The sequence below is a fragment of the Cherax quadricarinatus genome, chromosome 11 (genome assembly GCF_038502225.1).
Source record: "Cherax quadricarinatus isolate ZL_2023a chromosome 11, ASM3850222v1, whole genome shotgun sequence".
Taxonomy (NCBI): domain Eukaryota; kingdom Metazoa; phylum Arthropoda; class Malacostraca; order Decapoda; family Parastacidae; genus Cherax; species Cherax quadricarinatus.
This window is the reverse complement of record NC_091302.1, coordinates 54,244,118-54,257,957: the sequence shown is the minus strand read 5'-3', so window position 1 is coordinate 54,257,957 and position 13,840 is coordinate 54,244,118. Positions and strand designations below refer to the sequence as shown.

The following is a 13,840-nucleotide window of genomic DNA, read 5'->3' as shown; positions in this document are numbered from 1 at the left end:
GTAGAGAGAACAATATACTATGTTAACTACTCTCAATGTTCTCTCACCTTCATATCAACCATGACACTTTCTAACACATCTGTGAACTAAGACAACATGAAGACCACTTGATGCGCACTTTACAAGGACGCCAAGCCAGAGAAACTTCAGTGTGCTCTGGCATATTTATGAAACTGGTCCCCTCAAGGGAGGTTCCTTGACGCTGGTGAGGGGCTCTTGATCTAGGGAATTGGATCTGTTCTCCAGTTCCCTGAATTGAGCCTGAATACCTTCCATCCATTCCCCCCCAAATGCGCTGTGTAATCCTACGGGTTTAGCGCTCCCATGATTATAATAATAATATAATAATATGAAACTGGTCTAGTCTGCAAGTTAACTTACAAAATAGTATTAGAGTCTGAACTAGTTTCAGAAATACCAAGTAAACATTTTTATTTATAGACCCCGAAGATAAGAGTGAAGGGTGAATATTCAACTGGACGAGGGTCAGTACCAGACACATGAAGGGGAACAACCAATTACTAAGAACTGGTGAATATTGTAATAAACGATGAAGTTATAACATTACTCTGAAGATATTTATTGTCTTCGATATTAATAAAAGAATATGAAGTGCAAGTCAAAGGTCTCAACCCCCAGGACTGTTGTTCACCTATCAAGAAAGATCAAATAACATTCACTCAGCTTTGTGACGGATATGTTTCAGTGAGGATTGTTTCAATGAGCTGTGTTTCAGTGAGGATTGTTTCAATGAGCTGTGTTTCAGTGAGGATTGTTTCAATGAACTGTGTTTCAGTAAGGCGTGTTTCAGTGAGCTGTTTCAGTGAGGATTATTTCAGTGATCTATCACGGGTAAGCCAGATGTTATCTCAGTAAACCCAGGTGTGTCTCAATACAGCAAGGTAGTGTAGTTGTGGCTGGGGGGAGGGAGGGGGGGGGGGTTAGAGAACACCAGTAAGTCATAAAGTTCATCGTAAACAAAGTCTTTTACTCCCTAGTCACTCTTCCCCACCTCCCTTAACCTGCGACCTTCCTCAACCTGCGACCTTCCTGCTCGTGAAGTTCGTCCTCTCTGACCTAAAAGAATAATACCTTGACCTTTAACACGGAAAGCTTTCTCTTAAGTGACCTCTAACCTTCAACACCCACAAACATTGCACTACTAGACACCGATGGCTTTTTATCATCTTAAAATATGCATCATGACCTTACGAAGTGGTACCATGACCTAAGCTGAGCATTATCTCTGCTGTCAGTTGACTTGGGAGCATCAGAACCAACCACATCAACACATAGGTTGAAAAACTGCAACATGTCTTCACATCATTAAGGAGCATCTGCTATATACCTATCAAGATGGGTAAGATGTTAGCACCCACCGTAGGGGTTGTCCTCGCCCAGCCTCTTGCCGTAGGAGACCATGGCCTCGCCGAGGACCCCTTCAGGCTGCGGGTAGGTGGAAGCCTTGGCCTGCCCAGACAACTTGCCAATACCCTTCACGGCAGACATCTTGGCCCGGGAGGCGGGATTCGGGTGCAAAAACTCCTTCGTCTTGAGCTGCAGGTCTTCCACCAACTCACACATGATGTCAGTTTTCTGGAACAAATACATGCAACTCAGATATTATGACAAAGTTTCCCTAAGAGATACATAAAGGTAAAGTTTAACAAACTTCACATTTTCCCCTAACACACGGTCCATATTATGTTTTTATCTAATACACATACGTCAGGTCCTCATTGAACACATACAGGTCAGATTATTTTGTTTTTATTTTGTATGACACGTTTTCCAAACCTAACTACTTTATGATGGTCCCGGGGGTCGTCATCGCGCCTGTGTTTCAAACCAGGTCTCTTAGTTGACAACTTATCAGTCAGGTTATTGGTGCTAGGCAGCATGCAGATGAACGTAAGCACCACACAGCCCTGTTGATAATGGAGGAACTTGTAAAGTCCTCTTCAGAGCAGTTAGGTTGCTGATGGTAATTCTTTAGTTGAAGGAAGGTTGATGAAGGTTTGGGTCCTTCACACCATGTTGAGGTATATCTTAGTGTACTTATTCCATAGGGACTTTTACCCTCTGCTGTGACTCCAGTTGTCCTAAGGAGTAATATCAGTGTGCAAAATGGGAACTAGTCCCTCCAGAACTTTTTATTGCAAAAAATTATATATTTGAGGGATTTTTTGGTATTTCAAATAATGTAGATGTTTAGATTGATAGAGTGAGTCAGTCTTAGAGTGTCAATGTACACCAATTACCCAGTGCAGAGTACACGCGAATACAAGAGTAGAATTATTGGTTGTGTTTCTCTAGTTTGGAAAGTTATTCGTTCCAACCTATAATTTTCCTTGCAATTGCAATAGCAACAATATCTGTTTGCTTCAATGTAAGATCTTGCACAACGATACTCAAGAAATCGTAATGACACGATTGCAAATAAACCATACCCCCGGCGGGGTTCAATCCCGGCCGGGGGTATGGTTTGGTTTGCACAACGATCACTTGCAGGTTCCTTACATTCCTCCAAGCTCTACACTTGGGGTCGGATTGCTCTCTCTACATAGTTCCAGTGCTTATTTCTTGATTTTTTTTCATTGAACATCATATTGTTTTAATTATGCGAATGAAAGAATTGGTTAACACAGTCTAGAAGGTTTTATGTCTCTTACATTGATACTGCCTCATATTCTAATATAATCTGCGAGGGATGGTAAGCGGTAAGTTTTCATCTCTTGTGTCAGAAATCAGAATGAGAAAGATAACCGAGACAAGTACTGCGTCTCGAGCAACGAAGTTCTTCACTGTGCAAGTCTAAGTTTTACTTTGTTGACTACAATATTACTCTCTGAGACTTAGTTGCTACAAATCTGAAAATCTATCGAGCCACTTTTGCAGTTATTTCTTTTGGACGCACCTAGTATGATATTACATTATGACCACACTTGTCCAAGAATTTGACAAATTTTGTGTACATTAAGTCAGCATTTTGCTCGCCTTGTGGTGCGCATAAGAATGTGGTAGTAATGCAGCTGTTATGGGAGGCAGGAGTGACCTCTTTAAACTTAATTAACACATAGGTTATATACATATTATTATAGAACAGTACGTGCTTAATAATCTTACTTCTTGTCACTTCTTCAAGTATTGATAATTCGTGACGTCAGTAATACTAATCTACAATTTTTCTCGACTACTATACTGCCATCATTGTGGAGCGGAGCTCTTAAGCAACATTCACAGCTTATGAGAAGACGCTTGTCAACACTCAGTCAACAGAGGTTATGCAAGACCCATCATAATTGTGTGTGTGTGTGTGTGTGTGTGTGTGTGTGTGTGTGTGTGTGTGTGTGTGTGTTAGAGAGAGAGAGAGAGAGAGAATCGGTGCGCTGCCGCCAACCATACGACATTTTCATCCACCTACACAAACACACACACACACACACACACACACACCACCCACACACTCACCCTGGTCACCTACACACATAAACCGCCCACACACTCACCCTGGTCACCTACACACGCACACCACCCACACACTCACCCTGACCACCTACACACACACACACACACACAAATGAAATCGAAAGAAACCCGAAGTATTTATTTTCTTATGCCAAATCAAAGTCGAGAACAACGTCCAGTATTGGGCCCCTACTTAAACAAGATGGGTCCTACACAGATGACAGCAAGGAAATGAGTGAGCTACTCAAGTCCCAATATGACTCAGTTTTTAGCAAGCCGCTAACAAGACTGAGAGTCGAAGATCAAAATGAATTTTTTATGAGAGAGCCACAGAATTTGGTTAACACAAGCCTATCTGATGTTATCCTGACGCCAAATGACTTCGAACAGGCGATAAGTGACATGCCCATGCACTCTGCCCCAGGGCCAGACTCATGGAACTCCGTGTTCATCAAGAACTGCAAGAAGCCCCTATCACGTGCTTTTAACATCCTATGGAGAGGGAGCATGGACACGGGGGTCGTCCCACAGCTACTAAAAACAACAGACATAGACCCACTCCACAAAGGGGGCAGTAAAGCAATAGCAAAGAACAACAGACCGATAGCACTAACATCCCATATCATAAAAATCTTTGAAAGGGTCCTAAGAAATAAGATCGACACCCATCAGTTACACGACCCAGGGCAGCGTGGGTTTAGAGCAGGTCACTCCTGTCTGTCCTAACTACTGGATCACTACAAGGTCCTAGATGCACTAGAAGACAAAAATAATGCAGATGTAATATACACAGACTTTGCAAAAGCCTTCGACAAGTGTGACCATGGCGTAATAGCGCACAAAATGCGTGCTAAAGGAATAACAGGAAAAGTCGGTCGATGGATCTATAATTTTCTGACAAACAGAACACACAGAGTTCCGCAAGGCACAGTACTCGCTCCCATCTTGTTTCTCATCCTCATATCTGACATAGACAAGGATGTCAGCCACAGCACCGTGTCTTCCTTTGCAGATGACACCCGAATCTACATGACAATGTCTTCCATTGCAGACACTGCAAGGCTCCAGGCGGACATCAACCAAACCTTTCAATGGGCTGCAGAAAACAATATGAAGTTCAACGATGAGAAATTTCAATTACTCAGATATGGGAAACATGAGGAAATTAAAACTTCATCAGAATATAAAATAAATTCCGGTCACAAAATAGAGTGAAAAACAAGCGTGAAGAACCTGGGAGTGATCATGTTGGAGGATCTCACCTTCAAGGACCATAACATTGTATCAATCGCATCTGCTAGAAAAATGACAATGATGACACTCTTCAGGTCGTTTGTTCTATCTAGGCTGGAATATTGCTGCACACTAACAGCACCTTTCAAGGCAGGTGAAATTGCTGACCTAGAAAATGTAGAGAGAGCCTTCACGGTGCGCATAACGGAGATAAAACACCTCAATTACTGGGAGCGCTTGAAGTTCATGAACCTGTATTCCCTGGAACGCAGGCGGGAGAGATACATGATTATATACACCTGGAAAATCCTACAGGGACTAGTACCGAACTTGCACACGAAAATCACTCACTACGAAAGCAAAAGACTGGGCAGACGATGCAACATCCCCCCAATGAAAAGCAGGGATGTCACTAGCACGATAAGAGACAACACAATAAGTGTCAGGGGCCCAAGACTGTTCAACTGCCTCCCAGCATACATAAGGGAGATTACCAATAGACCCCTGGCTGTCTTCAAGCAGGCACTGGACAAGCACCTAAAGTCGGTACTTGACCAGCCGGGTTGTGGCTCGTACGTTGGATTGCGTGCAGCCAGCAGTAACAGCCTGGTTGATCAGGCTCTGATCCACCATGAGGCCTGGTCACAGACCAGGCCGCGGGGGCGTTGATCCCCGGAACTTTCTCCAAGTAAACTCCAGGTAAACACTACAACCACACCACCTCATCCTGGTCATCTACATACACACCACCCACACACTCACCCCGGCCATCTAAACACACACCACCCACATACTCACCCTAGCTAACTACACACACACACACACACACACACCACCCTTGCCACGTACACACACCACCCACACATTCACCCTGGTCACTTACACGCACCAGCCACACGCTCATCCTGGTCACCTACACACACACACACCACCAACACACACTCACCCTGGTCACTTACACACACCACCCAGGTCACCTACACACACACACACACACCACCCACACACTCACCCTGGTCACCTACACACACCACCCACACATTCATCCTTTTCACCTACACACACACACACACACCACCCACTCACCCTGGCCACCTACACACACAACCTACACACTCACCCTGGTCACTTACACCACCCACACACTCACCCTGGTCACCTACACACACCACCCACACACACACACCCTGGTCACCTAAACACACACACACACCACCAACACACACCACCCTGGTCACCTACACACACACACCACCCACACACTCACCCTGGCTACCTACACATACACATACCACCCACACACTCACCCTGGCCACCTACACACACACCACCCACACATTGACCCTGGTCACTTACACACACCACCCACACTCATCCTGGTCGCCTACACACACACACACCACCCTGGTCACCTACACACACCACCCACACACACACCCTGGTCACCTACACAAACACACCGCCAACACACACCACCCACCCACTCACCATGGTCACCTACACACACCACCCACACACTCATCCTGGTCACCTACACACACACACACACACACATACACACACAACCCACACACTCACCCTGGCCACCTACACACACAACTCACACACTCATCTTGGTCACCTACACACACACACACTCACCCTGGTCACCTACACACACACACCACCCACACACTCACCTTGGTCACTTACACACACACACACCACCCACACACTCATCTTGGTCACCTACACACACACACTCACCCTGGCCACCTACACACACACACACACACACACACACCACCCACACACTCACCCTGACCACCTACACACACAACCCACACACTCACCCTGGTCACTTACACACGCCACCCACACACTCATCCTGGTCACCTACATACACACACACGCCACCCACACACTCACCCTGGTCACTTACACACACACACCACCCACACTCATCCTGATCATCTACACACATACACACACACTCACCCTGACCACCTACACACACACACACACACACACACACACCACCTACACACTCACTCTGGCCACCTTCACACACCACCCACACACTCACCTTGGCCACCTACACACACCACCCACATACTCACCCTGACCACCTACACACGCCACAAACAGACTCACCACCCACGCACTCACCCTGACCACTCACATACTCACCCTGGCCACCTACACACACCACCCACACACTCATCCTCTTCACCCATACACACACACACCACCCACACATCCTGGCCACCTACACACACACACCACCCACACACGCTGGCCACCCACACAGCCACGCTGGCCACCCACACCCACCTCCCACACACCCTAGCCGCCTACAGATGTACAGACCTCCAGAATTGAGACGTGGGTGGAGGTGGGGGTAAAGGTTGTGGGTGGAGGAGTGGGTGAAGGGGATAGTACCGGGTGGAGGGGGTGACGAGGGGTTGAGGGGATAGTAAGGGATGTGGGTGGGCGAGGACCAAGAGTGTGATCGATTTAACGTACTCGAGTGAAGGTGGGGAGGGTGGGACGTGGGTGGGAGGGTGGGACGTGGGTGGGACGTGGGTGGGAGGGTGGGACGTGGGTGGGACGTGGGTGGGAGGGTGGGACGTGGGTGGGACGTGGGTGGGAGGGTGGGACGTGGGTGGGAGGGTGGGACGTGGGTGGGAGGGTGGGACGTGGGTGGGACGTGGGTGGGAGGGTGGGAGGGACGTGGGTGGGAGGGTGTTGGAAGGAGTAACTAAGATTGTTGTTTCAATGTTCAAGGTGAACAAGTGAACATTGTAGCTACAATGTTCAAGATGAACATTGTAGCTACAATGTTCAAGGTGAAATGAACATTGTAGATACAATGTTAAATGTGACAAAGTGAACATTGTATCTATAATGTTCAAGGTGAACAAGTGAACATTGTAGCTACAATGTTCAAGGTGAACAAGTGAACATTGTAGCTACAATGTTCAAGGTGAACAAGTGAACATTGTAGCTACAATGTTCAAGGTGAACAAGTGAACATTGTAGCTACAATGTTCAAGGTGAACAAATGAACATTGTAGCAACAATGTTCAAGGTGAAGTGAACATTGTAGATACAATGTTAAATGTGACAAAGTGAACATTGTATCTATAATGTTCAAGGTGAACAAGTGAACGTTGTAGTTACAATGTTCAAGGTGAACAGGTGAACATTGTAGCTACAATGTTCAAGGTGAACAAGTGAACGTTGTAGCTACAATGTTCAAGATGAACAAGTGAACAATGTAACTACAATGTTCAAGGTGAACAAGTGAACACAATATTGGTACATATATTGTTCACGAGCAGAGACGAGAATAAAGAACAATAACGCACAATACTCTGGAACAAAACACGAATAACCCGATCTTAGGAGAGAGTGAAGTTTACCACGACGTTTCGGTCCAACTTGGACTTTGTATATGGTCCAAGTCGGACCGAAACGTGGTCAGTTCCTCTCTTACGTGCGAGTTGTGTAAAGAAGAGAATATTAGTGTTTCTATACGAGTGTATAATGAGAAGGAACGTAGAGTTGCGTTGACGACAAAGCAATATTAACACGATATTAACACAATATTAACACGATATTAACACGATATTAACACGATATTAACACAATATTAACACAAACTAACCATTCACGAAGAGACTCAGAATGATACAGAGCTTTGTAAGGTAGTAACTAGTGTCAGAACAGAGAGGAAGAGAAGGTAGTAACTAGTGTCAGAACAGAGAGGAAGAGAAGGTAGTAACTAGTGTCAGAACAGAGAGGAAGAGAAGGTAGTAACTAGTGTCAGAACAGAGAGGAAGAGAAGGTAGTAACTAGTGTCAGAACAGAGAGGAAGAGAAGGTAGTAACTAGTGTCAGAACAGAGAGGAAGAGAAGGTAGTAACTAGTGTCAGAACAGAGAGGAAGAGGAGGTAGTAACTAGTGTCAGAACAGAGAGGAAGAGGAGTTAGTAACTAGTGTCAGAACAGAGAGGAAGAGAAGGTAGAAACTAGTGTCAGAACAGAGAGGAAGAGGAGGTAGTAACTAGTGTCAGAACAGAGAGGAAGAGGAGGTAGTAACTAGTGTCAGAACAGAGAGGAAGAGAAGGTAGTAACTAGTGTCAGAACAGAGAGGAAGAGAAGGTAGTAACTAGTGTCAGAACAGAGAGGAAGAGAAGGTAGTAACTAGTGTCAGAACAGAGAGGAAGAGGAGGTAGTAACTAGTGTCAGAACAGAGAGGAAGAGAAGGTAGTAACTAGTGTCAGAACAGAGAGGAAGAGGAGGTAGTAACTAGTGTCAGAACAGAGAGGAAGAGAAGGTAGTAACTAGTGTCAGAACAGAGAGTAAGAGAAGGAGGTAGTAACTAGTGTCAGAACAGAGAGGAAGAGGAGGTAGTAACTAGTGTCAGAACAGAGAGGAAGAGAAGGTAGTAACTAGTGTCAGAACAGAGAGGAAGAGAAGGTAGTAACTAGTGTCAGAACAGAGAGTAAGAGAAGGAGGTAGTAACTAGTGTCAGAACAGAGAGTAAGAGAAGGAGGTAGTAACTAGTGTCAGAACAGAGAGGAAGAGAAGGAGGTAGTAACTAGTGTCAGAACAGAGAGGAAGAGGAGGTAGTAACTAGTGTCAGAACAGAGAGGAAGAGGAGGTAGTAACTAGTGTCAGAACAGAGAGGAAGAGAAGGAGGTAGTAACTAGTGTCAGAACAGAGAGGAAGAGAAGGTAGTAACTAGTGTCAGAACAGAGAGGAAGAGAAGGAGGTAGTAACTAGTGTCAGAACAGAGAGGAAGAGAAGGAGGTAGTAACTAGTGTCAGAACAGAGAGGAAGAGAAGGAGGTAGTAACTAGTGTCAGAACAGAGAGGAAGAGAAGGTAGTAACTAGTGTCAGAACAGAGAGGAAGAGAAGGAGGTAGTAACTAGTGTCAGAACAGAGAGGAAGAGAAGGAGGTAGTAACTAGTGTCAGAACAGAGAGGAAGAGAAGGAGGTAGTAACTGCACCTGGTCACTCTACAACCACCACTGGTGGGTATAATATACAGGAGTATTGTTTCTGAAGTGTAATAACCAGTGTGCAGGTGTTACAGGTGTTACAGGGAGTAATAACCAGTGTGCAGGTGTTACAGGGAGTAATAACCAGTGTGCAGGTGTTACAGGGAGTAATAACCAGTGTGCAGGTGTTACAGGGAGTAATAACCAGTGTGCAGGTGTTACAGGGAGTAATAACCAGTGTGCAGGTGTTACAGGGAGTAATAACCAGTGTACAGGTGTTACAGGGAGTAATAACCAGTGTGCAGGTGTTACAGGGAGTAATAACCAGTGTGCAGGTGTTACAGGTGTTACAGGGAGTAATAACCAGTGTACAGGTGTTACAGGGAGTAATAACCAGTGTGCAGGTGTTACAGGGAGTAATAACCAGTGTGCAGGTGTTACAGGTGTTACAGGGAGTAATAACCAGTGTGCAGGTGTTACAGGTGTTACAGGGAGTAATAACCAGTGTACAGGTGTTACAGGGAGTAATAACCAGTGTGCAGGTGTTACAGGGAGTAATAACCAGTGTACAGGTGTTACAGGGAGTAATAACCAGTGTACAGGTGTTACAGGGAGTAAGAACCAGTGTACAGGGAGTAAGAACCAGTGTACAGGTGTTACAGGGAGTAATAACCAGTGTGCAGGTGTTACAGGGAGTAAGAACCAGTGTACAGGTGTTACAGGGAGTAATAACCAGTGTACATGTGTTACAGGGAGTAAGAACCAGTGTACAGGTGTTACAGGTGTTACAGGGAGTAATAACCAGTGTGCAGGTGTTACAGGGAGTAAGAACCAGTGTACAGGTGTTACAGGGAGTAATAACCAGTGTACAGGTGTTACAGAGAGTAAGAACCAGTGTACAGGTGTTACCGGGAGTAATAACCAGTGTACAGGTGTTACAGGGAGTAATAACCAGTGTACAGCTGTTACAGGGAGTAAGAACCAGTGTACAGGTGTTACAGGGAGTAAGAACCAGTGTACAGGTGTTACAGCGAGTAATAACCAGTGTACAGGTGTTACAATGAGTAAGAACCAGTGTACAGGTGTTACAGGGAGTAAGAACAGTGTACAGGTGTTACAGGGAGTAATAACCAGTGTACAGGTGTTACAGGGAGTAAGAACCAGTGTACAGGGAGTAAGAACCAGTGTACAGGTGTTACAGGGAGTAAGAACCAGTGTACAGGTGTTACAGGGAGTAAGAACCAATGTACAGTTGTTACAGGGAGTAAGAACCAGTGTACAGGTGTTACAGGGAGTAAGAACCAGTGTACAGGGAGTAAGAACCAGTGTACAGGTGTTACAGGGAGTAAGAACCAGTGTACAGGTGTTACAGGGAGTAAGAACTAGTGTACAGGTGTTACAGGGAGTAAGAACCAGTGTACAGGTGTTACAGGGAGTAAGAACCAGTGTACAGGTGTTACAGGGAGTAAGAACTGATGTGCAGATGTTACAGTGAGTAAGAACCGATGTGCAGATGTTACAGGGAGTAAGAGGCGGTGTACAGATGTTACAGGGAGTAAGAACTGATGTGCAGATGTTACAGGGAGTAAGAAGCGGTGTACAGATGTTACAGGGAGTAAGAACCAGTGTACAGATGTTACAGGGAGTAAGAACCAGTGTGCAGGTGTTACAGGGAGTAAGAACCAGTGTACAGATGTTACAGGGAGTAAGAACCAGTGTGCAGGTGTTACAGGGAGTAAGAACTAGTGTACATATGTTACAGGGAGTAAGAACTGATGTGCAGATGTTACAGGGACTAAGAACCGATCTGCAGATGTTACAGGGAGTAAGAACCGATGTGCAGATGTTACAGGGAGAAAGAAGCGGTGTACAGATGTTACAGGGAGTAAGAACTGATGTGCAGATGTTACAGGGAGTAAGAACTGATGTGCAGATGTTACAGGGAGTAAGAAGCGGTGTACAGATGTTACAGGGAGTAAGAAGCGGTGTACAAATGTTACAGGGAGTAAGAACCAGTGTGCAGGTGTTACAGGGAGTAAGAACCAGTGTACAGATGCTACAAGGAGTAAGAAGCGGTGTACAGATGTTACAGGGAGTAAGAAGCAGTGTACAGATGTTACAGGGAGTAAGAACCAGTGTGCAGGTGTTACAGGGAGTAAGAACCAGTGTGCAGGTGTTACAGGGAGTAAGAACCAGTGTGCAGGTGTTACAGGGAGTAAGAACCAGTGTCCAGGTGTTACAGGGAGTAAGAACCAGTGTGCAGGTGTTTCAGGGAGTAAGAACCAGTGTGCAGGTGTTACAGGGAGTAAGAACCAGTGTACAGATGTTACAGGGAGTAAGAACCGATGTGCAGGTGTTACAGGGAGTAAGAACCGATGTGCAGGTTGTTACAGGGAGTAAGAACCAGTGTGCAGGTGTTACAGGGAGTAAGACCCAGTGTGCAGGTGTTACAGGGAGTAAGAACCAGTGTGCAGGTTTTTCAGGGAGTAAGAACCAGTGTACAGGTGTTACAGGGAGTAAGAACCTGTGTGCAGGTGTTACAGGGAGTAAGAACCGATGTGCAGGTGGTACAGGGAGTAAGAACCAGTGTGCAGGTGTTGCAGGGAGTAAGAGCCAGTGTGCAGGTGTTACAGGGAGTAAGACCCAGTGTGCAGGTGTTACAGGGAGTAAGACCCAGTGTGCAGGTGTTACAGGGAGTAAGACCCAGTGTGCAAATATTACAGGGATTAAGAACCAGTGTGCAGGTGTTACAGGGAGTATGGCCCAGTGTACAGATGTTACAGGATGTAAGAAGCAGTGTGCAGGTGTTACACTGAATAACGCTAACCTTCAGAGTGGGTACAACAAGGGTTACAGATGCAACAGAGTGGGTGCAACAAGGGTTACAGATGCCACAGAGTGAGTGCAACAAGGGTTTCAGATGCCACTGAGTGCAACAAGGGTTACAGATGCCACAGAGTGAGTTGAACAAGGGTTACAGATGCCACAGAGTGAGTTCAACAAGGGTTACAGATGCCAAAGAGTGACAGATGCACAGTGATGCCACAGAGTGTGGGGTTACAACAAGGGTGGGTACAACAAGGGTCACAGATGCCACAGAGTGGGTACAACACAGATGCAGATGCAAGAGTGGGTACAACAAGGGTCACAGATGCACAGAGTGGTTACAACAAGGGTTACAGATGCCACAGAGTGGGTACAACAAGGGTCACAGATGCCACAGATGGGTACAACAAGATGCCACAGAGTGGGTACAACAAGGGTCACAGATGCCACAGAGTGGGTACAACAAGGGTTACAGATGCCACAGAGTGGGTACAACAAGGGTGCCACACAGTGGGTACAACAAGGGTACAGATGCCACAGAGTGTGTACAACAAGGGGGTACAACAAGGGTACAGATGCCACAGAGTGTGTACAACAAGGGTTACAACAAGAGTGGGTACAGGGTTACAGATGCCACAGAGTGAGTTCAACAAGGGTTACAGATGCCACAGAGTGTGTACAACAAGGGTTACAGATGCCACAGAGTGGGTACAACAAGGGTTACAGATGCCACAGAGTGGGTACAACAAGGGTTACAGATGCCACAGAGTGTGTACAACAAGGGTTACAGATGCCACAGAGTGCCACAAGGGTCACAGATGCCACAGAGTGGGTACAACAAGGGTCACAGATGCCACAGAGTGGGTACAACAAGGGTAACAGATGCCACAGAGTGGGTACAGGGTCACAGATGCCACAGAGTGGGTACAACAAGGGTTACAGATGCCACAGAGTGGGTACAACAAGGGTCACAGATGCCACAGAGTGGGTACAACAAGAGTTACAGATGCCACAGAGTGGGTACAACAAGAGTTACAGATGCCACAGAGTGGGTACAACAAGGGTCACAGATGCCACAGAGTGGGTACAACAAGGGTTACAGATGCCACAGAGTGGGTACAACAAGGGTTACAGATGCCACAGAGTGGGTACAACAAGGGTCACAGATGCCACAGAGTGGGTACAACAAGGGTCACAGATGCCACAGAGTGGGTACAACAAGGGTCACAGATGCCACAGAGTGGGTACAACAAGGGTCACAGATGCCACAGAGTGGGTACAACAAGGGTCACAGATGCCACAGAGTGGGTACAACAAGGGTTACAGA

The 13,840-nt window shown here is 46.2% G+C and overlaps 1 protein-coding gene across 12 annotated transcripts in view; it reads right to left on the bottom strand.

Moving 5' to 3' along the window:
• The window catches only part of EndoA (SH3 domain containing GRB2 like, endophilin-A), a 388,245-nt gene that overhangs the window by 125,067 nt on the left and 249,338 nt on the right, over positions 1 to 13,840 (bottom strand). For all 12 annotated transcript variants that reach the window (XM_070084141.1, XM_070084140.1, XM_070084150.1 and 9 more), the window contains one exon: positions 1,380 to 1,596. In XM_070084141.1, coding sequence (XP_069940242.1) covers positions 1,380 to 1,596 — 217 coding nt within the window. The remainder of the gene's footprint in view (positions 1 to 1,379; positions 1,597 to 13,840) is intronic.